General features: G+C 41.3%; 2 protein-coding genes across 5 annotated transcripts in view; both read right to left on the bottom strand.

Annotated features, from left to right (window-relative positions):
- Window positions 1–5,229, bottom strand: part of LOC138949373 (zinc finger protein 665-like) — a 29,784-nt gene extending 24,555 nt beyond the window's left edge. The window contains exons 1-2 of one of the 2 annotated variants that reach the window (XM_070321189.1): window positions 4,848–5,229; window positions 7–354 (exon numbers count right to left, since the gene is read on the bottom strand). In XM_070321189.1, coding sequence (XP_070177290.1) covers window positions 7–109 — 103 coding nt within the window. In that variant the 5' untranslated portion in view covers window positions 110–354; window positions 4,848–5,229. Of the gene's footprint in view, window positions 1–6; window positions 355–4,847 lie in introns of those variants that run through there. The other variant, XR_011450258.1, reaches the window with a different exon arrangement.
- A 2,357-nt stretch (window positions 5,230–7,586) lies between these two features.
- Window positions 7,587–25,682, bottom strand: LOC138949371 (gastrula zinc finger protein XlCGF57.1-like). 3 transcript variants are annotated; one of them, XR_011450256.1, is made up of 5 exons: window positions 25,595–25,682; window positions 19,321–19,501; window positions 17,643–18,221; window positions 10,839–11,019; window positions 7,587–9,714 (listed from the first exon to the last, which is right to left on the bottom strand). XR_011450256.1 is itself a non-coding variant. In XM_070321188.1 (3 exons), exons 2-3 carry the CDS (start codon window positions 19,421–19,423, stop codon window positions 16,633–16,635), a joined length of 1,692 nt encoding a protein of 563 aa, XP_070177289.1. In that variant the 5' UTR covers window positions 19,424–19,501; window positions 25,595–25,682; the 3' UTR covers window positions 16,072–16,632. The 3 variants fall into 3 exon arrangements, 1 of the variants encoding a protein (XP_070177289.1); XR_011450257.1 differs by having other exon boundaries at window positions 17,784–18,221; XM_070321188.1 differs by lacking the exons at window positions 7,587–9,714; window positions 10,839–11,019 and having other exon boundaries at window positions 16,072–18,221.
- Between the last annotated feature and the right edge of the window lie 589 nt (window positions 25,683–26,271).

Here is a 26,271-nt window from a genome sequence, read left to right as displayed (position 1 = left end):
CCTTACCGTATGGCTGTGGTTCAGTCATGGGCCAATACTTCTGCATCTCCTCATCAACATCAATCTCTATCTTGACGTCAGACAGAATTGTTGTGTCTCCTTCCTCCATGCTGCAGTGAGAAGCTTCTGCATGCACCTGACTGTTCACTGGTCAAGGCCTTGATGGTCCCCAACTGTTCACTGGTCAAGGCCTTGATGGTCCCCAACTGTTCACTGGTCAAGGCCTTGATGGTCCCCAACTGTTCACTGGTCAAGGCCTTGATGGTCCCCAACTGTTCACTGGTCAAGACCTTGATGGTCCCCAACTGTTCACTGGTCAAGGCCTTGATGGTCCCCGCGAACGTTCACGTCATTCTGTCGAAGAAAAAGACAGATTTGGTACTTCAAGAAAATCAGGGTAAAGGGCGTTCAGTGGTTATTCTGCTTACAGTCTAGTCCATGGCAGCTGGCTGTTATGTCAATTCTGTCTTCCCTCCCCCCTCCCAAGGATTAAAGATTACCAAAACGGGCCTTTTGAATTTGCCAAATGTGGAGAATTTCCTGATTCGACTCTCTTCATTTCATGAACAATGGATCAAACTTTCCCAAAACACATTATCATTGGGTATCCATTCCACATCAGCAAATTACTGAGAACTACGGTCATTTGCTATCGTTCAATTGCTCTTAAGCAGGCAACGAACCAAAATATAAACATTGTCAGAGTGTATACAGAATTTAACATATTATATCATACATGTTTAAATTGTTACTATGATGTAAACTTTGTCTAAAATAGCTAAAAAGAGTAGTCATTTTAGAGCTTGTCTGACTTTTTAAAGAGTTGGTTCTCAAGCCAGGGGAACTTGTATGTTATCCAGACACAGTATACAGTGAGTCAGGGGATGAGAGCAAATGTGCAGACCTGACCCCTCCAGGATACAGGCTCTTCTCGTTTCCGCGTCAGGTTGGTCCCACTGCTAAGCGCGGGGGTGGGATCGCTGTGATTGTGAAAGATCAGCTTGCTTCCCTTGGTTGTGTCACTAATGATTTTTCTTTCCCCCACAGGTCTTTTGAAGTTGTTCAGTTGTCAGTGATTGTGAATAAACAGCGCCTTCAGCTGTTCTGTGTGTACCGCCCCCCTCCCAGTAGAGCCAACAAACTGACACACTCCCTCTTCCTCGACGAGCTCCCGGACTTTGTAGAGTATGCAACTACATGTGATGGTAGTCTGCTACTCACAGGTGACTTCAATGTACACTATGAAAACGTGTCAGATCCAAAGATGAAAAAGCTCAGAGAACTGTTGCAAATGTTCGACCTGACTCAGGCCGTTGACCAGCCTACGTTCTTGCGTAGCACCCACACTCTGGATCTTGTGATTTACCGGGACAGTGACTATCTTGTTCATACTACAGAGTGTTGTCATGACTTGACCTCTGATCATGTGACTACTCTATGCCGTCTTGATGTTCCAAAGCAGAAAGCTGTTCCTCAAGTAAAGTCAGTGCGTTCCATTCGTGCTATTGACAAGTCTGATTTTTCACATGATTTAGCTAGCATCGTTGTTGATGATTTGTCTGTCTCTGACTTGAACAAAAACCTTAGGATAGTCTTAGACAAGCACGCTCCTGTGCAACAGCGGAAGGTGCGCCAGCGTCCGCCTACCCCTTGGTATAACTCCGTTGCTCCGGAGCTTCAACAGTTGAAACGTGAGCGGCGTCAAGCTGAGCGACGCTGGGCATCTTCCAAGCTGACTGTACATAAGCAGATTTATGACGCCGCCAAGCAGAGTCATAGATTTTGTTGATGCCGCCAAGACCACTTTTTATTCATCCAAGGTCGCAGCATCCTCATCTTGTAAAGAGTTGTTTAACACTGTCACCACCATGCTTGGTAAAGCAAAACAGGTCATTCTTCCAACTGTACATGACATGTCTAAACTGCCAGATGTTTTTTCTGAGTATTTTCATGAAAAGATTTTGACCATCCGCAACAGCTTCGCCCAGCATAGCGACTCAGAACGCTCTCCCATTTTTGTTGGAAATTCGTTCTGTTTTCACCCCAGTCTCTGAAGATTTTGTTCGTAAACTCATTGTGAAGTCTGCCAAAACGTCCTGTGACCTCGACCCCCTCCCCACCCCCCTCCTCTGTGATCACTTAGACATCCTTCTACCCACCATCACTAGAATACTGAACGAGTCCCTTTCCACTGGCACCGTCCCCTCAGATTTCAAAAAAGCTGTCATTAAACCCCTTCTGAAGAAAAGCTCCCTCGACCCCAACGTACTTAAGAACTACAGGCCCATCTCAAACCTTCCCTTCCTTTCTAAAATCCTAGAGAAGATAGTCCTAGACCAGCTCTCCTCCCACCTCTCTGCCAACAACCTCCTCACTCCGCACCAGTCAGCTTACCGCACGGACCATAGCACAGAGACTGCAGTCCTTAGTATCCTCAACATTTTGACTTCCTTAGACGATAACAAAATTTCCCTGCTCCTCCTGTTAGACCTTTCGGCCGCTTTCGATACAATTGATCATGAAATCCTACTGTCCCGCCTTGAGCACACTTTCGGCATCCAAAATTCAGTTCTAAATTGGTTCAGATCCTATCTCTCAGACAGAACAAATTTTGTAATTGTAAACGACGTCCCATCCCAGGAAACCTCCCTCCTTTTTGGCGTTCCCCAGGGCTCTGTGCTCGGGCCCGTGCTGTTCATCATGTACACCTCCCCTCTGACTGACCTCATTGACAGACATTCCGTTTCCCACGAAATGTTTGCTGACGACACTCAGCTTCAGAACTCAGCGACTCCCTCAGAATACGCCCAGATGACCACCTCCCTTCAGTCCTGCATTGCTGACGTTGAACTCTGGATGTCCACTAACAAGCTTAAACTTAACTGTGAAAAAACAGAAGCCATTCGTTTCACCAAATTCTCCCTCTCCTCCTCTCTCTCTCTCCCTCCTTCTATCACTTTGGGCAGCAGCACTATTGAATTCTCAGACTCCGTCCGTGATCTTGGCATCTTTCTTGATAGCGATCTCTCCATGAAACACCATGTTATGAAAGTCTGTCAGTCCGCTTACATCGAGCTTAAGAGAATAGGTTCTATCCGCCCATACCTTACCGAAGATGCCACCAAGACCCTTGTTTCCTCATACATTCTTTCTCGATTAGACTACGGAAATTCTGTTCTCATTGGCTGTCCTCAGTCTGTCATCCATCCTTTGCAGTGTGTTCAAAGTTCTGCAGCCCGGCTTGTCTGCAAAGCCCCTCGGTCCCAGTCCTGTTCCCCCTTGCTAAAGAAACTTCATTGGCTCCCTGTAGAGCTGAGAATCCAATATAAGTGCTGCTGTATCTGCTACAAAATAATATCTGGCTCAGCCCCATCCTACCTGTCTGACCTGTTCACACTCTATACACCCTCACGATCCCTCCGCTCCTCTGTAGACACTAGAATATTCCGTCTATCTTCTTTCAGTCGCAAACAGCACGGCCAGAGAGCCTTCTCCCACTCTGCTGCCGTTGCGTGGAACTCTCTCCCTTACTCTATCCGACACTGCCAAACATTCTGTTCCTTCAAATCAAACCTTAAAACACACTTCTTCACACAGTATTTTGATTAATTTTATTTCAACATGGTGCATTTTTGAATCAGGTGTTTGAATGTTTGAATGTTTTGCCTGTGTTAGTATGCTTGCAGCTTGTATTGATGAAGTGCTTCGTTGTTCACTTGTGTGCTGAATGCTGCTGCACATGCTTTTCTGCTTTGCTTTGTATGTATATGTATGTTTGTCATTGTAATTTGTAAAACGCTTAGAGAATGTAAAGCGCTATATAAATCTCCCATATTATTATATAACCAAATGGAGGTTTTGCCTGAAACCAGTTTTCGCATTCTTATTGCTTCCGGTTTATAATCAGATGTAAACACTGCTATGGATGCAAGGTAGCAAGTAGGCAAAATAAACTCAAAACTTTTATGCTCGATCCCATTGAAATAAAGGATGCACTTTTGTTTAAATTAAAATGAGAAAAGCACGCACGTTTCTGTGTACTGAAGGAAAATCTGGTCAATATTTGTGGTTCATCCCAAGGATGAGAGTGCAATGAAGCTAGTTTCTAAATTAAAATGAAATTTCCCACATCACAATCTTCATGAATGGTTCGAACAGCAGTACTTGGGAGGGGAGGGTGGGGGAAGGGGATAGTCAGTATGGAGTTTATGAGAGATGTACAAGGCTGGTTGGCGTCCTAGCTAGCCACAGAATATATATGAGAACAGAAGCGGCATTCACGTCTTCGGGATGTTCTGTGATTTTCCGGAAAACCTCGGGCCGCCATTTTCATATGTTTGCACGGAGGCTTGTAAAAATGTCGCTCTCCAGAGAGAACTTCTGTATATAATATAATATATCTTGCGTAGCTAGCCATTAAACTGTTTCAAATTCACTTAGAGAGAGGCTAGCTGCAAGCCATTCTTGTATGAAAAAGACGTGAGGGATTGGTGTCAGGCGAAAACCTGATATTGTTGTAACGGCAGTCCTTTGAGTTTGAGTCAAGCCCTATGCTTCTACAACTGGTAATGTTGAACTTTAGCCTTGTAAATTCACAGGTACCAATCCAGCAGGTGCTGTAGAACTGGAGGCTTAAAGTGCAGTGGATTGTGAGCTATGTATTTACAACGCTAAATTCTGTAACTTTGTGAGAAAGGGGCATCAATATCTGCTGAGCCCTCGGACTCAACCACCACAACTACAAAGTCTTTCTCAGCGTTCATCACTTTTTGGCAAAGCCGCCATCTTGCTCACACCCCCCCTCTCCCCCCTGATCACAGCGGAGAACTTTAATCAGCACGCTTTACCTTGAGTACGTTGTGACGGCGCAGTTGATAATCTTTTACTATTTCTTCGACTTGTTATTCGTCGGCTGTTAACTGTGATTCCTGTCTGCCTTCTCTGTACAAAAATGTCAGTTTCTCATTTCATTCTACCAGTCGTCGATGTGGTTGACCCAATTATGCAAACCTGTGACAGTGATTTCCCCTTTAGCGTCTTTTCGCACAAAACTACCGAAGAAAAGGAAATTTAAGCCCAAAAAATAATGTATTGAAAGAGTATGAGAGATTGGCTTTATATGGTCACTTTCATACACAGGACAGAAGTGTGAAACACATCCACTCACACAGACATTGAACAGACCCAGTGGTTTTCATTGCAAAGAAGAGACAGACAGAGACTGAGAGAGACAAATAGAGAGAGGCCTGGGGGCGGGAGAGAGACTGAAAGTAACACAGAGAAAGGGAGAGAGAGAGACAATGACAATGAGAGAGAGAGAGAGAGAGAGAGAGAGAGAGAGAGAGAGAGAGAGAGAGAGAGAGATTGGTTTTGGTTGGTTTTTGGGGTTTAATGTCTCTTCAGAGAGAGAGAGAGAGAGAGATTGTCAATGTGAAAGTCTGCGAAAGTAGGACCGTACTTGACTCGACTTAGCAAAGACGTCATTGAGTCTTTAGAAAAAAAACACCCATTTAAATAGAAAATCCAATGAAAAAGCTTCGCGGTGCAAGCTTGGTAGAATGTACTTCGCGAAGTCGACTTCACTTTTCCCATTGACTGAGGTCTATATATAGCTTTACTGAAGTACAGTAAGACCATTTCAATGTTTAAGCCGGAGAGAGTCGGTTTTATCAAGGAATTGTGTTAAGTGTCGGTAAATTATTGACCATGTTCATTTTGTCAGTATAAACTATAGTGATTGTTGTTTGCTTCCTTAAAGGCACAGTAAGCCTCCCGTAAACCATCACAGAGCTCCCCGAGCGTCTAAATACAGTACAAGCATACTTCCATTTGAACGCTCACCGAACGGGAACATCCTGGCTGCTTTCTGTCGAGCGTGAGACATTTTCCAAGAATTTATTTTCGTAGACTTGTTCCGTTAACAACAACGGCGCCTCGTTTTTGCGCTAGACCTAACTTTTAAAATCTAAATAATAAATTGACAGCTTGTTACACAAACATTCTTTAATCATAAAAGAATTCGTTTTTCATCAAGACAAGATCAGAACAATTCGAAGTTGTGAAAGTTTAAAAAAAGAAAAGCCCGGAAGCAGGGTCACGCAAGGGTCGTAGCAGACGACGGCCGGTTTACTCAGTGCAAATCGCCGTTCCTCTCAACAGTCACAAGCCATCGATAGAGTTCTTGTGAACCACAGCCGTTGTTTCGTGCATAAAAAAACGTGCTATTGTAGATAAGCTCACGTCGAGTCGCATTCAAATGACTAACTATGACGACTGCATTGTGAAAAGGGAAAACTGGATCACACGGGTTCACGATGGCTCAGGGGTAAGATAAACCACGCAAAAATAAATTCTTTGAAAATTGTTCGCTCTTTACGGAGGGCACCTAGGATGTTCTCAATTGGTGAGTGTTTAAATGAAAGGGTGTTTGTACTGTGTGTAAAAGCCTGACCGTATCTGTGATGGTTTACGGGAGGCTTACTCTGCCTTTAAGTGTGCTTGAATGCTTGTTTGTTTAACTTCTCATTCATTTTTTAGTTCGTTTGTTGCCGGCTTGCTTTTTCGGTCCGGCTGCTCGTTTTCAAGTTAAAGAGAGAGAGAGAGAGAGAGAGAGAGAGAGAGAGAGAGAGAGAGGGAGATCAATCAATCAATCAATATGAGGCTTATATCGCGCGTATTCCGTGGGTACAGTTCTAAACGCAGGGATTTATTTATTTTATTTTATTTTAATTTTATGCAATTTATATCGTGCACATATTCAAGGCGCAGGGATTTATTTATGTCGTGTGAGATGGAATTTTTTTACACAATACATTACGCATTCACATCGGCCAGCAGATCGCAGCCATTTCGGCGCATATCCTACTTTTCACGGCCTATTATTCCAAGTCACACGGGTATTTTGGTGGACATTTTTATCTATGCCTATACAATTTTGCCAGGAAAGACCCTTTTGTCAATCGTGGGATCTTTAACATGCACACCCCAATGTGGTGTACACGAAGAAACTCGAGAGAGAAACAGAGACAGAGATAGAAAGAGAGAGAGAGAGAGAGAGAGAGAGAGAGAGAGAGAGAGAGAGAGAGAGAGAGAGAGAGAGAGAGAGAGACTGACTGGGGAGAGAGAGAGAGACTGGGGAGGGAGAGAGAGAGACTGGGGAGGGAGAGAGAGTGTGTGCCATGTGTGTGTGTGTATGCGTGTGTGTGTGTGTGTGTCATTCACAAGAGACTGTGAACCTAGCATGTGCTGTAGCCTATGCCTTCAGCAAAAGATACTGAGTAGAGTATAATCAGTTTATATTTATCAATTTATCATAAAATAAAGCTTATCACTCATTGATCATGCTGCCTTCACTGAAAGTGTGTATGATTCAGAGTGTAGAGTAATTGTGTGTTTATTTGGGAGACGTTAGAAGAAGGGCAGAAAAGTCAAACTCAGAAGTCAGAAAATCGTCACAGCGCCCTCACCTCTCTATTTCAGTCTCTGAATTCAGGGAAAGAAAAACACAAAAACTCCATATGATCAACAAAAACAACCTATAGCTATTGATTAAACTATCAATGTTATGAATAAAAAAAACAAGAAAGGTAGGTTGTTGGAACGTTTGTTATTGACAAAACAATACATTCACAAATATATCGACCCAACGGTCTTTTAAGTGCACAGACAAACAATAACAAAAACTTATCTGGCTGATTTTTACTTCCGCCTGCCACGAAGCCGCAAGCAAAAGTTATCAATGTTAGGAAAAACGCGTTTGACTGTCTCGAATTAGTGTGTTGCACTTCGGACTTCACTTGTTTGGCTGGTTGCAGGAGAACTTATACTAAAGTGCACAAGTGAGCTTTCTGACTGTGTATCAGTGCATGGACATTGAAGGTACGAGACAAAGTGAGGACAACAATTTTTGCACCCATTCCACGACTTTCCACCAACAATTGTGTAAATCATTAAACTGCTTGCACGTCTTCAACTTCTGTTAAAGATGTCAAGTCCACAAGAACAACACTGACTGATAACCATTGAGCCTGGTGCACTCATCATGTGAGGTGGTAATCATCACCGGTGGGCTCAGTTCTTGTTTACAGATGGGTCCCGCTTAGTCTTGGACCCGGCCCATGGACGCATAAGAGTCTGAAGGCGTCGACAAATTTCACGTTACCAAACCGGACGAATTTGAATTACTCTCAATGCATGTATGACTTATCTCTCCTGTATGTGTTAACATATGTTTCTTTAAATCACCAGACCGCAAGAACTTGAAACCACACTCTGGACATGCATTCTGTTTGTCTCCTGCATGTGTCAACATGTGTTGCTTCAAATAATGAAACTTTGAGAATCTGGCACCGCACTTGGCGCATGCATGCTTTTTTTCTCCTGTATGCGTTAACACGTGTCTCTTTAAATTACCAGCTCGCAAGAACCTGGAATCACACTCTGTGCATGCATGACTTTTTTCTCCTGTATGTGTTAACATATGTTCCTTCAAATCTCCAGACCGCAAGAATTTGAAACCACACTCTGGGCATGCATGATTTCTCTCTCCTGTATGTGTCAACGTGTGTTGCTTCAAATGACTTAACTGTGAGAACCTGGCACTGCACTCGGCGCATGAATGCTTTTTTAGTTCTGTATGTGTTAACATATGTTTCTTCAAATAACTAGACCGCAAGAACCTGGAATCACACTCTGTGCATGCATGACTTTTCTCTCCTGTATGTGTCAACATGTGTAGTTTCAAATGACAAGGAAGTGAGAACCTAGCATCACACACTGTGCAAACATGTTTTTTCTCTCCTGTATGTGTGAACATGTGTTGCTTCAAATGACAAGACTGTGAGAACCTATCACCACACTCTGGGCACACATGCTTTTTTTCTCCTGTATGTGTTAATACGTGTCGCTTCAACTCACTCGATCGTGGGAACCTGGCACCACACTCTGTGCATGCATGCTTTTTCTCTCCTTTATGTTTTGACATGTGTAGCTTCAAATCATAAGACGATCTCAACCTAGCATCACACTCAGTACAAGCATATTTTTTCACTACTATATACATATCATACTCACTACATGACAGTTGATTCTTTCCATTATGCTTTTTGTGTTTCTTTACTACATATGCTTGTTCTTCTGTGTGTTGTGACATGTGTTGTTCCAAAGGTTGGATGGACATTGCCTCACACTGGGTACATCCACATGGTTTCTCACCAGTGCATGTTACTGTCACATGCTGCTTCTTGTCACCTGAAAACAGGGATGTGGCCTCAGACATTGGAACTGGAACTGTTTCATGTGTTTCGCTTATTTCTTCTTCACACGCATTGTGTGTTTCTGGTGTCTGTGTCTCTTGTTTCAGCCAGGTTTCACTGTGAGTGTTGATTGCAGTCTGTGTTTTTGGCATCTTTATATCTAGTTTCAGACAGGTATAACTGTCAGTGTTGATTGCAGTCTGTGTTTTTGGCGTCTTTATATCTTGTTTCAGACAGGTATAACTGTCAGTGTTGATTGCAGTCTGTGGGTCTGGTGTCTGTATTTCTTGTTTCAGCCACGTATAAATGTTTGTGCTGTCTGCAGTCTGTGTTTCAGGTGTCTGTATCTCTTGTTTCAGCCAGTTATCACTGTGCCTGTTGACTACAGCTAGTCCGTCCAATGTCCGCACTGTCGGCATGGTAGCAGTGTTCACTGTGGCAACAACATCCCTGCCTGTCGCTGAAAAAAAAAGCGAAACAAATCCATAAAGGCTATGATCATAATCATTTATGATTCTTGTCTACAGTATTTAATGTATTTTCTGTTTGCAGCTTGCCTGAAAACACATCTTTTTAAACAAGTATCTTGGGATCTTCATATATTTCAATACATGATAAAGAACACAAAAAGTTGTCAAAAGTATACCTACTTTGGTTTGCATTTAAGTAAGTCCCCACTTCCTTCCTGTTAATTATTTCTTCATAAGGACTACTTGAAATAAAGAAAAGGTTTGCCTTTTCAAGGCTTCAAGGAAAATCCAGGTGGGTTTGCTCTCATATGTGCTGTACTGCCTGTCTTGTGCCACCCCTGCTGTCATTGCCAACACAGGTGTTTTGAACTATTGAGACGTCTACACAAGCTTCAAGGCACAGCTTTTCACACACAAAAAGTTATGCTCACTAAATTACATATGCCAAGGCTTTAACATAGGGTAAATCAGCTCTCGAAATGAACACATACCAATTATCAACATCCTTGCAGCTTCTTGGAGCTTTTTTTCAGGGGGGGGGAGAGAATGAATTTTGCAGATTTACATTTGTGCGTTTTTTTGTTTTTTTTAAATTAATTCATACAAAGTCTAACTCTACACAGAAATCACACGGACAGTTGATTCCTGGTATTTGTCAAAGTAAAAGGATGGACTTATCCCATTTGAAACCCTAGTCAGATTTATAATAGCGAACCTAATCGTTTACAAGGGGTTTTATTCTTTCAGTGTATTCATCTTTATCTGTCTCTCATAGTCATCAGTGTTATTCCTGATGTAAATTATTGCAAAGGTATGTATCTGGTGTAGTATTCTATTCATATTTAAACGAGTCTAGACTGATTTATAAAATGCACAAAAACAAGACCCAAATTTGCTGGTAAATTTGCAGAGAAATGAGGCAGTAGGGCCCAAAAGCTCAAGACAGCTATAAATAACTCGGTGGTTTTGTTCACACAGATCGATACCATAGCCAGAAAAATGTCCGTAACGGTGACAAAAGCTAGCAGTAAGCAGCGTGTTACGTGACATCAGCAGAGTTTTGAAAATGTTGCATTTATTCATGTTTGTGTCTGATACGTTTTGTTAGCCATACCGTATTGCTGTGGTTCAGTCATGTGCCAACACTGCGGTGTCTCTTCCGCGACATCAATCTCTATCTTGACGTCAGACAGAATTGTTGTGTCTCCTTCCTCCATGCTGCAGTGAGAAGCTTCTGCATGTACCTGACTGTTCACTGGTCAAGGCCTTGATGGTCCCCAACTGTTCACGTCGTTCTGTAGAAGAAGAAACAAGTCGCGTAAGGCGAAAATACAATATTTAGTCAAGTAGCTGTCGAACTCACAGAATGAAACTGAACGCAATGGCATTTTTCAGCAAGACCGTATACTCGTATCATCGTCAGTCCACCGCTCATGGCAAAGGCAGTGAAATTGACAAGAAGAGCGGGGTAGTAGTTGCGCTAAGAAGGATAGCACGCTTTTCTGTACCTCTCTTTGTTTTAACTTTCTGAGCGTGTTTTTAATCCAAACATATCATATCTATATGTTTTTGGAATCAGGAACCGACAAGGAATAAGATGAAAGTGTTTTTAAATTGATTTGGACAATTTAATTTTGATAATAATTTTTATATATTTAATTTTCAGAGCTTGTTTTTAATCCGAATATAACATATTTATATGTTTTTGGAATCAGCAAATGATGGAGAATAAGATAAACGTAAATTTGGATCGTTTGATAAATTTTTATTTTTTTTTACAATTTTCCGATTTTTAATGACCAAAGTCATTAATTAATTTTTAAGCCACCAAGCTGAAATGCAATACCGAACCCCGGGCTTCGTCGAAGATTACTTGACCAAAATTTGAACCAATTTGGTTGAAAAATGAGGGCGTGACAGTGCCGCCTCAACTTTCACGAACAGCCGGATATGACGTCATGAAAGACATTTATCAAAAAAATGAAAAAAACGTTCGGGGATTTCATACCCAGGAACTCTCATGTCAAATTTCATAAAGATCGGTCCAGTAGTTTGGTCTGAATCGCTCTACACACACACACAGACAGACACACACACACACACACACACACACACACACATACACCACGACCCTCGTCTCGATTCCCCCCTCTACGTTAAAATATTTAGTCAAAACTTGACTAAATATAAAAACAAGTCACGTCAAGTGATATCAAAACATTTAGTCCATCTGTTAACTAAATGTAAAAAAGGTAATAACTTATTTTTCGGCCTGTGTTTAAAGTTTTTCACTTGAATTTTGACTGGTTGTTGACGACATGATTATTTCTGTCGGTTGACTTAATATTTAAGTTAACTCACTATCTGATGTCCGGTTTTTGTCAGTTTTTCCTGTTTTTGTGGTTAAAAATTCACAACGTTCGTTACATCTGGCTTAATGAGTCTTTTGTACCTAGATTTGCATGTGGTACCCATCAGACATTTTTTTACTTAGATTTGAGACTGTGCCAAAAGGTCAGGTGTCATGTCTACTGTCCCGAATGACACACGATTGCTGACATTTCACCATTGCCAACAGAATAAACAAATAAGAAATAGGTAGAAAATGAATGTGAAAACTGACTTTAATTGTTGATCAGTATTTTCTATACCACTAACAAATAATCTACTTGCACATAGCTGTTTGGCAAATGTATGTTGCATGGGACACACTGACATGAAAGTGGAAGATGTTTTTCCCTCTAGAGAAACTACATATCAAGTTACACTTTTTGTGCTCTTCCATTCCAGTTGGCAATCAATTGTTAACGCATGTTATTAGAAAAAATAGAACGAAAACAGATTAGATAGAATGAAAAATGTACTGGTGATGTCATTTGGGACATACTGACATGAAAACGTCACCTTTTGGCACAGTCTCATTTGTGGCTTGCTTTGTTGCAATTCCCTTTTTATTTGCTCAGAAGAACATTGAGTTTTAGTCTTGATTATCTGAGTACCCTCACATTGTTGTAAGGTGTCACAGCATAACTAGACTTCATAATCTCTAAGTTTGTGTCTTGAACTTTGTTCCAGTACTATACAGGCTGTGTCGTTTGAGGGTTTCTTACCCAGTACAACTTTTATTTTTCATGCTGTGTCATCTGTTTTCTCTAAATCAGCACTTTAATTTTGTGACAATGACATGGTGTAACTGTAAGTCTAAGTGTTATGAACATGTGCACTCTTTTGTGCACTAATAATAATATGCCCGATTCGAGTCCGACTTCTCTGAAACTTGTATTGTTTGAATTGTTATTTTTGTCTCATTGAGCTATGCCCTATGCAAGTCATATTTTCAGTAAATCACTTTGTGTCACAATTTTCGACACCAAATCTGAGCCATGGCCATATCTTGCGTAGCTAGCCATCAAACTGATTCAAATTCACTCAGAGAGAGCCTAGCTGCAAACCATTCTTCTGTGAAAGAGACGCGAGGGATTGGTGTCAGGGGAACACCTGATATTGTTGTAACGGCAGTCCTTTGAGTTTGATACAAACCCTATGCTTCTACAACTGGTAATGTTGAACTTTAGCCTTGTAAGTTGTATTGTAAATGATAAAATCCACAGGTACCAATCCAGCAGGTGCTGTAGAACTGGAGGCATAAAGTGCAGTGGATTGTGAGCTATATATTTACAACGCTAAAGTCAGCAACTTTGTGAGAAATGGGCATCAATATCTGAGCCCCCGTGCTCAACCGTCACAACTGATAAGTCTTCCTCGGCGTTCATCACTTCTTGGCAAGCCGCCATCTTGCTCACAACCCCCCCGTTCACAGCGTAGACCTTTACATTTAGAATCTAATCAGCACGCTTTACCTTGAGTACGTTGTGACAGCGTAGTTGATAATCCTTTACTATTTCTTCGACTTGTCATTCGTCGGCTGTTAACTGTGATTCCTGTCTGCCTTCTCTGTACAAAATTGTCAGTTTCTCATTTCATCCCACCAGTCGTCGATGTGGTTGACCCAATTATGCAAATCTGTGACAGTGATTTCCCCTTTAGCGTCTTTTCGCACAAAACTACCAAAGGAAAGGAAATTTACGCCAAACAAATAATGAATTGAAAGAGTACGAGAGATTGGCTTTATATGGTCACTTTCATACACAGGACAGAAGTGTGAAACAACTCCGTCTGACGTTCTTCTATAGGGTGGTTGAGGGGCTGGTACCGGCACTACCATCACACCAGTTCTTAACTGAGCAGAAGCAAGGCCGTAAAATCAGGCCAGTGAGACACTCTGACCATCACACATCCAACATCGTCTCACAGTATTCAAGAAACAATTCTAGACCCTATTCAGTGCCCCAAGGCCGCACTGATCAGTTTAGGAACTCCTTTTTTGTGAAGACGGCACAAGACTGGAATCTACTCGAGGACAATACTGTAACCTCCAAAAGCATTGGCATCTTTAAAGCCAAGCTAGCAGCCGTACACCACCATTAGGCTGCCGCACTCTCCCCCGCTGCATTTACGCCAGTCTTCTGGTACCCAGCAGCGTAATCCATCAAGATCAAGATCAAGATCAAGATCCACTCACACAGACATTGAACAGACCCAGTGGTTTTCATTGCAAAGAAGAGACAGACAAAGACTGAGAGAGACAAATAGAGAGAGGTGTGGGAGAGAGACTGAAAGTTTGTTTGTTCGTTCATGGGCTGAAACTCCCCCGCTTTTACATGTATTATGACCGTTTTTACCCCGCCATTTAGGCAGCCATACGCCGCTTTCGGAGGAAGCATGCTGGGTATTTTCGTGTTTCTATAACCCACCGAACTCTGAGATGGATTACAGGATCTTTTTCGTGCGCACTTGGTCTTGTGCTTGAGTGTACACACAGGGGTGTTCAGACACCGAGGAGAGTCTGCACAGAGAGTTAACTCTGAGAAATAAATCTCTCGCTGAACATGGGGACGAACTCACGCTGACAGCGGCCAACTGCATGGATACAAATCCAGCACGCTACCGACTGAGCTACATCCCCGCCCAGACTGAAAGTAACACAGAGAAAGGGAGAGAGAGAGACAATGACAAGACGGAGAGAGAGAGAGAGAGAGAGAGAGAGAGAGAGAGAGAGAGAGAGAGAGAGAGAGAGAGAGAGAGAGAGAGAGAGAGAGAGAGATTGTCAATGTGAAAGTCTGCGAAAGTAGGACTGTACTTGACTCGACTTAGCAAAGACGTCATTGAGTCTTTAGAAAAAAAAAACCCCATTTAAATAGAAAATCCAATGAAAAAGCTTCGCAGAGCAAGCTTGGTAGAATGTACTTCGCGAAGTCGACTTCACTTTTCCCATTGACTGAATAACGGTCTTTACTGAAGGACAGTAAGACCATTTCAATGTTTAAGCCGGAGAGAGTCGGTTTTATCTAGGAATTGTGTTAAGTGTCGGTAAATATTATTGACCATGTTCATTTTGTCTACAGTCAGTATAAACTATAGTGATTGTTGTTTGTTTCCTTAAGTGTGCTTGAATGCTTGTTTGTTTAACTTCTCATTTATTTTTTAGTTCGTTTGTTGCCGGCTTGCTTTTTCGGTCCGGCTGCTCGTTTTCACGTTAAAGAGAGAAAGAGAGAGAGAGAGAGAGAGAGAGAGAGAGAGAGAGAGAGAGAGAGAGAGAGAGAGAGAGAGAGAGAGAGAGAGAGAGAGAGAGAGAAACAGAGACTTTCTTTCTTTCTTTATTTGGTGTTTAACGTCGTTTTCAACAGAAACAGAGAGACAGAGATAGAAAGAGAGAGACTGACTGGGGAGGGAGAGAGAGACTGACTGGGGAGGGAGAGAGAGAGACTGGGGAGGGAGAGAGAGAAACAGAGACAGAGATAGAAAGAGAGAGAGTGAGAGAGACTGACTGGGGAGGGAGAGAGAGAGACTGGGGAGGGAGAGAGAGTGTGTGCCATGAATGTGTGTGTGTATGCGTGTGTGTGTGTGTCATTCACAAGAGACTGTAAACCTAACACGTGCTGTAGCCTATGCCTCCAGCAAAAGATACTGAGTAGAGTATAATCAGTTTATATTTATCAATTTATCATAAAATAAAGCTTATCACCTAACCCATTGATCATGCTGCCTTCACTGAAAGTGTGTATGATTCAGAGTGTAGAGTAATTGTGTGTTTATTTGGGAGACGTTAGAAGAAGGGCAGAAAAGTCAAACTCAGAAGTCAGAAAATCGTCACAGCGCCCTCACCTCTCTATTTCAGTCTCTGAATTCAGGGAAAGAAAAACACAAAAACTCCATATGATCAACAAAAACAACCTATAGCTATCAATTAAACTATCAATATTATGGATAAAAAAACAAGAAAGGTGGGTTGTTGGAACGTTTGTTATTGACAAAACAATACATTCACAAATATATCGACCCAACGGTTTTTTAAGTGCACAGACAAACCATAACAAAAACTTATCTGGCTGATTTTTTCCTTCCGCCTGCCACGAAGCCGCAAGCAAAAGTTATCAATGTTAGGAAAAACGCGTTTGACTGTCTCGAATTAGTGTGTTGCGGTGACTTCACTTGCTTGGTTGGTTGCAGGAGAACTTATACTAAAGTGCACAAGTGAGCTTTCTGACTGTGTATCAGTGCATGGACATTGAAGGTACGAGACAAAGTGAGGACAACAATTTTTGCACCTATTCCACGACCTTCCACCAACAATTGTGTAAATCATTAAACTGCTTGCACGTCTTCAACTTCTGTTAAAGATGTCAAGTCCACAAGAACAACACTGACTGATAACCATTGAGCCTGGTGCACTCATCATGTGAGGTGGTAATCATCACCGGTGGGCTCAGTTCTTGTTTACAGATGGGTCCCGCTTAGTCTTGAACCCGGCCCATGGACGCATCAGATTCTGAAGGCGTCGACAAATTTCATGTTACCAAACCGGATGAATTTGAATTACTCTCAATGCATGTATGACTTATCTCTCCTGTATGTGTTAACATATGTTTCTTCAAATCACCAGACCGCAAGAACTTGAAACCACACTCTGGACATGCATTCTGTTTGTCTCCTGCATGTGTCAACATGTGTTGCTTCAAATAACGAAACTTTGAGAATCTGGCACCGCACTTGGCGCATGCATGCTTTTTTTCTCCTGTATGCGTTAACACATGTCTCTTTAAACTACCAGCTCGCAAGAACCTGGAATCACACTCTGTGCATGCATGACTTTTTTCTCCTGTATGTGTTAACATATGTTCCTTCAAATCACCAGACCGCAAGAATTTCAAACCACACTCTGGGCATGCATGATTTCTCTTTCCCGTATGTGTCAACATGTGTTGCTTCAAATCACCAGACCGCAAGAATTTGAAACCACACTCTGGGCATGCATGATTTCTCTCTCTTGTATGTGTTAACATATGTTTCTTCAAATAACCAGACCGCAAGAACCTGGAATCACACTCTGTGCATGCATGACTTTTCTCTCCTGTATGTGTCAACATGTGTAGTTTCAAATGACAAGGAAGTGAGAACCTAGCATCACACACTGTGCAAACATGTTTTTTCTCTCCTGTATGTGTGACCATGTGTTGCCTCAAATTACCAGCTCGCAAGAACCTGGCACCACACTCTGTGCATGCATGCTTTTTCTCTCCTTTATGTGTCAACATGTGTTGCTTCAAATGACAAGACTGTGAGAACCTATCACCACACTCTGGGCACACATGCTTTTTTTCTCCTGTATGTGTTAATACGTGTCGCTTCAACTCACTCGATCGTGGGAACCTGGCACCACACTCTGTGCATGCATGCTTTTTCTCTCCTTTATGTTTTGCCATGTGTAGCTTCAAATCATAAGGCGATCTCAACCTCGCATCACACTCAGTACAAGCATACTTTTTCACTACTATATTAATATACTTATCATACTCACTACATGACAGTTGATTCTTTCCATTATGCTTTTTGTGTTTTTTTACTACATATGCTTGTTTTTCTGTGTGTTGTGACATGTGTTGTTCCAAAGGTTGGATGGACATTGCCTCACACTGGGTACATCCACATGGTTTCTCACCAGTGCATGTTACTGTAACATGCTGCTTCTTGTCACCTGAAAACAGGGATGTGGCCTCAGACATAGGAACTGGAACTGTTTCATGTGTTTCGCTTATTTCTTCTTCACACACATTGTGTGTTTCTGGTGTCTGTGTCTCTTGTTTCAGCCAGGTATTACTGTGAGTGTTGATTGCAGTCTGTGTTTTTGGCGTCTTGATAACTAGTTTCAGACAGGAATAACTGTCAGTGTTGATTGCAGTCTGTGTTTCTGGTGTCTGTATTTCTTGTTTCAGCCACGTATAAATGTTTGTGCTGTCTGCAGTCTGTGTTTCAGGTGTCTGTATCTCTTGTTTCAGCCAGTTATCACTGTGCCTGTTGACTACAGCTAGTCCGTCCAATGTCCGCACTGTCGGCATGGTAGCAGTGTTCACTGTGGCAACAACATCCCTGCCTGTCACTGAAAAAAAAAGCGAAACAAATCCATAAAGGCTATGATCATAATCATTTATGATTCTTGTCTACAGTATTTAATGTATTTTCTGTTTGCAGATTGCCTGAAAACACATCTTTTTAAACAAGTATCTTGGGATCTTCATATATTTCAATACATGATAAAGAACAAAAAAAGTTGTCAAAAGTATACCTAATTTGGTTTGCATTTAAGTAAGTCCCCATTTCCTTCCTGTTAATTATTTCTTCAAAAGGACTACTTGAAATAAAGAAAAGGTTTGCCTTTTCAAGGCTTCAAGGAAAATCCAGGTGGGTTTGCTCTCATATGTGCTGTACTGCCTGTCTTGTGCTGTCATTGCCAACACAGGTGTTTTGAACTATTGAGACGTCTACACAAGCTTAAAGGCACAGCTTTTCACACACACAAAGTTATGCTCACTAAATTACATATGCCAAGGCTTTAACATAGGGTAAATCAGCTCTCGAAATGAACACATACCAATTATCAACATCCTTGCAGCTTCTTGGAGCTTTTTTTCAGGGGGGGGGGGGGAGAGAGAGAATGAATTTTGCAGATTTACATTTGTGCGTTTTTTTTAAATTAATTCATACAAAGTCTAACTCTGCACAGAAATCACCCGGACAGTTGATTCCTGGTATTTGTCAAAGTAAAAGGATGGACTTATCCCATTTGAAACCCTAGTCAGATTTATGATAGCGAACCTAATCGTTTACAAGGGGTTTTATTCTTTCAGTGTATTCATCTTTATCTGTCTCTCATAGTCAACAGTGTTATTCCTGGTGTAAATTATTGGTGTAGTAATCTATTCATATTTAAACGAGTCTAGACTGATTTATAAAATGCACAAAAACAAGACCCAAATTTGCTGGTAAATTTGCAGAGAAATGAGGCAGTAGGGCCCAAAATCTCAAGACAGCTATAAATAACTCGGTGGTTTTGTTCACACAGATCGATACCATAGCCAGAAAAATGTCCGTAACGGTGACAAAAGCTAGCAGTAAGCAGCGTGTTACCTGACATCAGCAGAGTTTTGAAAATGTTGCATTTATTCATGTTTGTGTCTGATACGTTTTGTTAGCCATACCGTATTGCTGTGGTTCAGTCATGTGCCAACACTGCGGTGTCTCTTCCGCGACATCAATCTCTATCTTGACGTCAGACAGAATTGTTGTGTCTCCTTCCTCCATGCTGCAGTGAGAAGCTTCTGCATGTACCTGACTGTTCACTGGTCAAGGCCTTGATGGTCCCCAACTGTTCACGTCGTTCTGTAGAAGAAGAAAAAACAAGTCACGTCAAGTGATATCAAAACATTTAGTCCATCTGTTAACTTGAAAGTAAAAGACACTTAATACCTGGAATTGCTCTCACACATGCACACACACATATACACCCACCCCCTCGTCACTATTCCTGGTCTATCTGAAAACTTTTAGTGAAAACTTGACTAAATGTAATGAAAAAGGTTCGCATTTATCGCATACATGTGAGATACCACTCAAGTCATAATAATATCGTAATCCACAGTACATGTAAATAGGTCGTGTCTGGCAGGGACCTGATTTTCCACTGTTAGTGATGCCAAGTCACCGAGACAAACGTCATTCTTGGAACACTTTTGAGCTCGTTGTTTTTTGTGTTCTGGAACAATTTTCAGAATGTACATGTCACGCTATGCTTTCTTGGGTGATGTCTCATTGCTTTGACGTTGAACATAACACGAGGCTTTCAAAGAGATCGAGGTTCCATTTGAAGCGTCTTCAATTTGGACGCTTCGACTGCAAGGGACTTTCGCAGCAAAAGACTTGCAAGTACATTATGTAGGATAAACAGAACTCATTGTGTTTAGGTATGTTTGTGTTCTTTTATGTAATCTTGTATTCATACGAAACAGCTTGTTTAAGAATTCTATTATGTATTTCTAGCGTTCAGATTTCTTTTTTTTCTGCAAGGTCCACACTCTAGGTAAGTTCCAGACAGAAAAGTTGGGAAACAGATTTTGCTCACAGATTCTATCAATTTTTCCTTTTATTCCTAAAAGGAAAACATTTTGCTTTTCATACTTATGAAAAGCAAAATGTTTTCCTTTTGACTGATTTTAATATTTGGCCAATTATGTCTTCTTCTTCTTCACGTTTATGAGGAAATCCCTTTACAAGGCAACAATCCTCATTTTGGTTGGTGCGCCTAATTTCCCTAGTTTCCCTATGTGTTTTATTTTCAAGTTTTTAGTGAGAGTTCTAATTCCGTCTGGAAAAAGAGAAATTCCCACCATAGAGCTGTGTCTTTTTTCAGAATCAGAAGAAGACCAGAAATCACATTGCCGGGTCAAGGTTGTAAAAGCGTTTCCATTTACGATGTAAACAAACTAAGAAGCAGACGACATAAGATTCAGAAAATATATGTTTCCATTTCATTTTTCCACTTTTCCTTTTGTAGTTTCTGCTTAGTTTTTGTGGAACGTTGGTATATGTTGTGCATTATTTTTGAGAAATTAGCAGTCTTCTGATTATTGGCTCACGTGAGTGTAGCCTGTAGATGCGATGCTAACTTGTGTCTGTCTGTGCGTGCCTGCCTGCGTATGTATGTATGTATGTACTAGATGATTACCCGCTTCGCCGGGAAGAAGTAGAGCCGAATACCCGGCCGTCGCCGGGGACCCGGCTTTGCCGGGTGTACGCCGGCGCACGAAGGAAGGGAGATCTAAAAATAGTAACGTGCAGTGACCTTCTAAATATAAACGTACAAACGGGAATATCGATTGACGCCAGCGCACGAAGGAAGGGAGATCTAAAAATAGTAACGTGCAGTGAAAAACGAAAATCGGTTCAGCGCTGCGCGCTGAGAGCACGTGTTGAAATATCTCATCGATGAGGTTGTGTCCGGGGTCTCTGTCAATAAGCCCACCAAATTTGAAGCAGATCCATCGAGAACTTTGGCCGTGCATGGCGATCAATCACACACACACACACACACACACACACACACAGACACAAGTCGTATATATATATAGATGTATGTATGTCTGTGGTAGAAACTTTAAAATTTGACTGAACACCGAAATACTAATTTTACCTGGTTATTATCCAAGCAACAGCTTCAAAGTATAGAAGCAATGATCAACATTTCGTGGGCACGTATGTAGTTAAAGTGTGTATCCAAAGAAAACAGGTGGTGGGGGGTTTTGGGGGGGTAAAAACAGGTGACTGGTTTGTGTCGTGTGTGGTATGTAGACCAGGTCAGGGGTCAAGGTTAGGTCAGATTGCGTGAAGGATTGTGGTATAGATACAGTTATCACAGAGCTGCAGTTCGCCGATTCGGAGAAGACGATTTCACATTGTTCGGTTTCGTAGCTCCAGAAAAATAGACAAAGAAGATATTGGTATATCAGCCGAGAAAGTCAGCCGACCACGAAGGGCCATATCAGGGCGGTGCTGCTTTGACATTTAACGTGCGCCACACACAAGACAGAAGTCGCAGCACAGGCTTCATGTCTCACCCAGTCACATTATTCTGACACCGGACCAACCAATCCTAGCACTAACCCCATAATGCCAGACGCCAGGCGGAGCAGCCACTAGATTGCCAATTTTAAAGTCTTAGGTATGACCCGGCCGGGGTTCGAACCCACGACCTCCCGATCACGGTGCGGACGCCTTACCATTAAGGCCAACTGTGCCGGTTTGCATGTGTACTATGCAAGGGTTTTTTATGACGTTACAATGTATATGACTAAGTGCCAAAAGGTGCGCACGAAAAGCGGACAAAGGGGCTAAAAAATAAAAGTTGACAAACACGACTGATATTGTGATTTTTGTTAAGACAACAGATGCTGGAACCCAATTACGAAAAGAAAAGATAAATTTACCCAAATGATTTTACAAATAACGATAATTTTGTTCGTTATATCATTCAAAACGGCACTGAGTCATAGCATAAAGGTTATCTCGCACGTTTTTAAAGCTAGGGCTTTGAAACTTGGCACACAACCAAAGTATAATGACCTCCAGGTATGGTGCACATCACATTAAACAACATTGAATTTCAAGGTCACAGCGAGGTTAAATTTCCTTTGCAAACTGGAAAATTGTCGTTGTCACGTCTTACATGTTTTAATACTAGATCAGTTAGACTTTACATACTTCACATACTTTCAGCATTTTTATAAAACCTCATTAAAAGTGACCTGCTGGTTAATCTTTGTCAAAGTTCAAGGTCACAGCGGGGTCACATCTGGTCCAAATGTGGAATATTTTCAATTTATTCAGCGCGTTTATAGCACGAGCTTTGAAAATACACACAGTTCTAGTGTATAATGTTCACACACGATTAAAGTCTGGTTGAAAAAGTCAAGGTCACAGCAGGGTCGCGTTGAGGTCAAACATATACATTTTTCAATGAGGTTTTCTCATATGTTTTTGAAGCTAGGGCCTTGACACTTGGCACACTACGCAAGTTAAATTAAACCTCATCAAATTCCAAGGTCACAGTAAGGTTAAAGATCCTTTAAGGATATTTTCTAAAAAAGGTGACCGCCTGGTTAATGTTTGTCAAATTTCAAGGTCACAGCAGTGCCATCTGGCTTAAACTTTGAAAAATTGTCAATTTCTTCAACTAGTTTTATAGTGTTTGAAGTCATTCACACATGATCAAAGTCTGGTTGATAAAATCAAACGTCAAGGTCGCAGCGGGGTCGCATTGAAGTCAGACACATACAATTGTCATTTTCACGAACGCCTTTTAAGCAACACCTTTGAAACTTCACACATTCCAAAGTTTTGATGTTGTTTGGTTATAATCAAAGTGTGGTCAATTTCCATGATTGAGAGCATTCAGAGGGGTCAAGTTGAGGTCACACAAAAAGTGATAATCTTTATAAGACTCACGTTTGCTGCTATTGCTCACTTGACATTGGTGAAAGTGCTTATTTTATAATTGTTGATCTTGATGTTTTGACTAATTAATATTACCAGGATCAACCATACCAGATTTCAAAGTCCAGAAGTTGTCAAACCTCAAACCTGTTGGAAGTTTCAAAGATTTAAGCATCAACAAATTTCTATTTGATTTGACCTTAAATAACAGATTTGACCTTAAATCTTAAAACAGATCAACCAGACTTTGGTTTTATATAAATTGAAGTTCAATACAATTTCCTTTTTTTTTTTACCCACGCGAAAAAGCGTTGTTTGAAGTTTGAAGGTTCTAGCTTCAAAAATCTCTGAAAAAATATGTTTCATCCGTTTTCTGAACCACATGTGACCCAGCCGTGACCTTGAAATCTGACAAGGGTCAACAAGACTTTTACCATGCATGGGGGCGATTAAACCCCAAATGTGTGTGAAGTTTCAAGGTTTCAACTTAAAAAACGTCTGAGAAAAATATACATTTTCCTTTTTGGACAATGTGTTGCACGCAAGACAACACGACAAACGCTCGTGTTATCATTCTTTTACTTTAAGGTCGACTTGCGTGCCCGCTCTTTCGCTAATCTCAATAAAAATTCATCTTGGAAGTTCGGTTTTATTACGCTTTTAATTAAGAAGATTAAACTAAGACAACAAATAGTTAGTTTTACCCATTAAACTCGATAAGGTAGTGACATTTTATGTTGAACGCAAGATGGTGTCGCACGCAAGATCTGAAAAGATGTTGACGACATAATTTCAACACTTGATAGCGCATTCGTGGTTCGTGATTTCTTCACAAATTTTGAACACAGAATGTGTCACGTGGTTCCGTAGATGAAGTAGATCTTTGTACATGTAAATTTTGTTTTTAAAAGAAAATAACCGTTAATTACCGAACATTTTGTCGCACGCAAGATATGACGAAATTTTCAAATCGTTTTCAAAAATGCTGTTCAAAAGTTCTGCAGTCTTTGCTGGATTACTTGAAAGACAGCAGTTTGATACACCGTTATCGCTTGACGTGTCGACATCAATTCCAGAGTTTTTGAAAAAGAAATTTAGTAAATATCTGCGATTGAAAAATGTATGCCGATTGAAAAATGTATGCCGTGATGACGACACATCTTGCGTGCGACACCTTAAAATTCGGTTATCGAAAAAAAAAAATTCTCTCGAGATTTAGATTTGACGTTTGGTCTCGTCTGTAAAGCGATGTTTCAGGCATTAAATCAAACTAAATGCAATTCATTTGTGCTTCTTGTTATTTTTCTGTGGCATATTCAAAACACGAGGTATCACGATGTCCTTTTTCAGATTGGCCGGTTTTGGCGTTATTTTTGACTTTAAACAAAGATAACTTCAAAACCGTTCAAGTCAGACACACGAAATTATGTCCACTATCTCTTCGCACATTCATCCACACACACACCAATTTTCAGCAGACACACGTTTTTAGAAACATTTTTTATTGTAAAACAAAGTCGTCTTCTGTTCTGTGAGCACCTTTTGGCACTTAGTCATATATATATTTTCAGCTGTGTCAGTACTGTTGCACTACGATGCTGTCAGTGTCATGTGGCCGGGGGCGTGGCTGACTTACCTGATTTAGGCTGGTGTCACACAATAGCCTTGGAGTGTGTTTTTACACCCCCGGTATAGGGGTGTGTATAGGTTTCGGTCGATGTGTTTGTTTGTGTGTTTGTGTTCGCATATAGATCTCAAGAATGAACGGACCGATCGTCACCAAACTTGGTGAACAGGTTCTATACATTCCTGAGACGGTCCTTACAAAAATTGGGACCAGTCAACCACACGGTTAGGGAGTTATTGGTGGATTAAGATTCTACAAGGACTTATAGAGAAACATATTCATGGTCAAAGGGAAATAACCTTCTCAGTTGGTGGCAGTGAGAATGGGTGCAGTGAGAATGGTTATTTCCCTTTGACCAACGGGGGTGTTTTTCCTACCTCGAAGGAATTTCTTGTTAGTCTAAGTTCAACATATGATGTTCACTTTTTTTTTTCATTGAGTTACATGCCTCTGGAGTTATATCTTTATTAAACCTTTTAGTTTTTAAGAGGGTATGGCACAGTGTGCTACGTCAGTACGTGTACAAGGGGGAAAAACCTCTCCCTACTTGCGTAGCCAATAGGCCTCGCTGAAAACAAATACTTGTGTAAATGGCCTTTGTCCAATCGTATTGCAGTCAAAATAGTCCATGGTAACCAGCCGTTGTGGTCGTGATGTACTCAATGTGCATTCATTCCTGAAAGTCTGCACTTGCATAGTAGACTAAAGTAGTAGGAAAACTTTCGTTTCCGGAAAGATATCTGGATCTCACTACATTTCAGAATCAAAAAGAATCTCCGCAAGTAAAAGCTGCATCAAGCTCCCCCCCCCCCCCCCCCTCCCCATTGTCTACCCTAACTCACAGGGAAGAAAAGCTTTACCTTGAGTAAATATATTGCGATGGCCCAGGAAGGATTACAAACGTTAAAGACCCCTCCAAGCGAATCATGGCAACCGGGACCGTGGCAAACCATGCAGAGTGACCTGCCCCTGTAACATCTTTTCGCCTAAAACTGTTGCACAATGAAGAACGGACGCCAGACAAATAAACGTCTGCCTTTCTCTGAACCTTTCTCTGCCTCCTTTGTTGCTTCTTCTCTTTTCTTTATTTGGTGTTTAACGTCGTTTTCAACCACGAAGGTTATATCGCGACGAGGGAAAGGGGGGAGATGGGATAAGGGAAAGGGGGGAGATGGGATAGAGCCACTTGTTAAGTGTTTCTTGTTCACAAAAGCACTAATCAAAAAATTGCTCCAGGGGCTTGCAACGTAGTACAATATATGACCTTACTGGGAGAATGCAAGTTTCCAGTACAAAGGACTAAACATTTCTTACATACTGCTTGACTAAAATCTTTACAAACATTGACTATATTCTATACAAGAACCACTAAACAAGGGTAAAAGGAGAAACATAATCCGTTAGTCGCCTCTTACGACATGCGGGGTGCAGAGAAATAAGGATATGGAAAAGAAGACTTTTGGTAAGTGAAATAAAGGTGATGGATCCAGTCAGATAGAAATAAGACAACAAGAAAAGAATTGGAAATCTGCAGGGA

The sequence above is a fragment of the Littorina saxatilis genome, linkage group LG15, assembly GCF_037325665.1.
Source record: "Littorina saxatilis isolate snail1 linkage group LG15, US_GU_Lsax_2.0, whole genome shotgun sequence".
Lineage (NCBI taxonomy): Eukaryota > Metazoa > Mollusca > Gastropoda > Littorinimorpha > Littorinidae > Littorina > Littorina saxatilis.
This window is presented reverse-complemented; position numbering and strand designations above follow the sequence as displayed.

Coding starts and splice junctions, on each gene's coding strand:
- LOC138949371 (XM_070321188.1), bottom strand. CDS start 19,423: ATGGAGGAAGGAGACACAACAATTCTGTCTGACGTCAAGATAGAGATT. Junction 18,222..19,320: donor GACTGAACCACAGCAATACG/GTATGGCTAACA, acceptor TTTTTTTTTCAG/TGACAGGCAGGGATGTTGTT.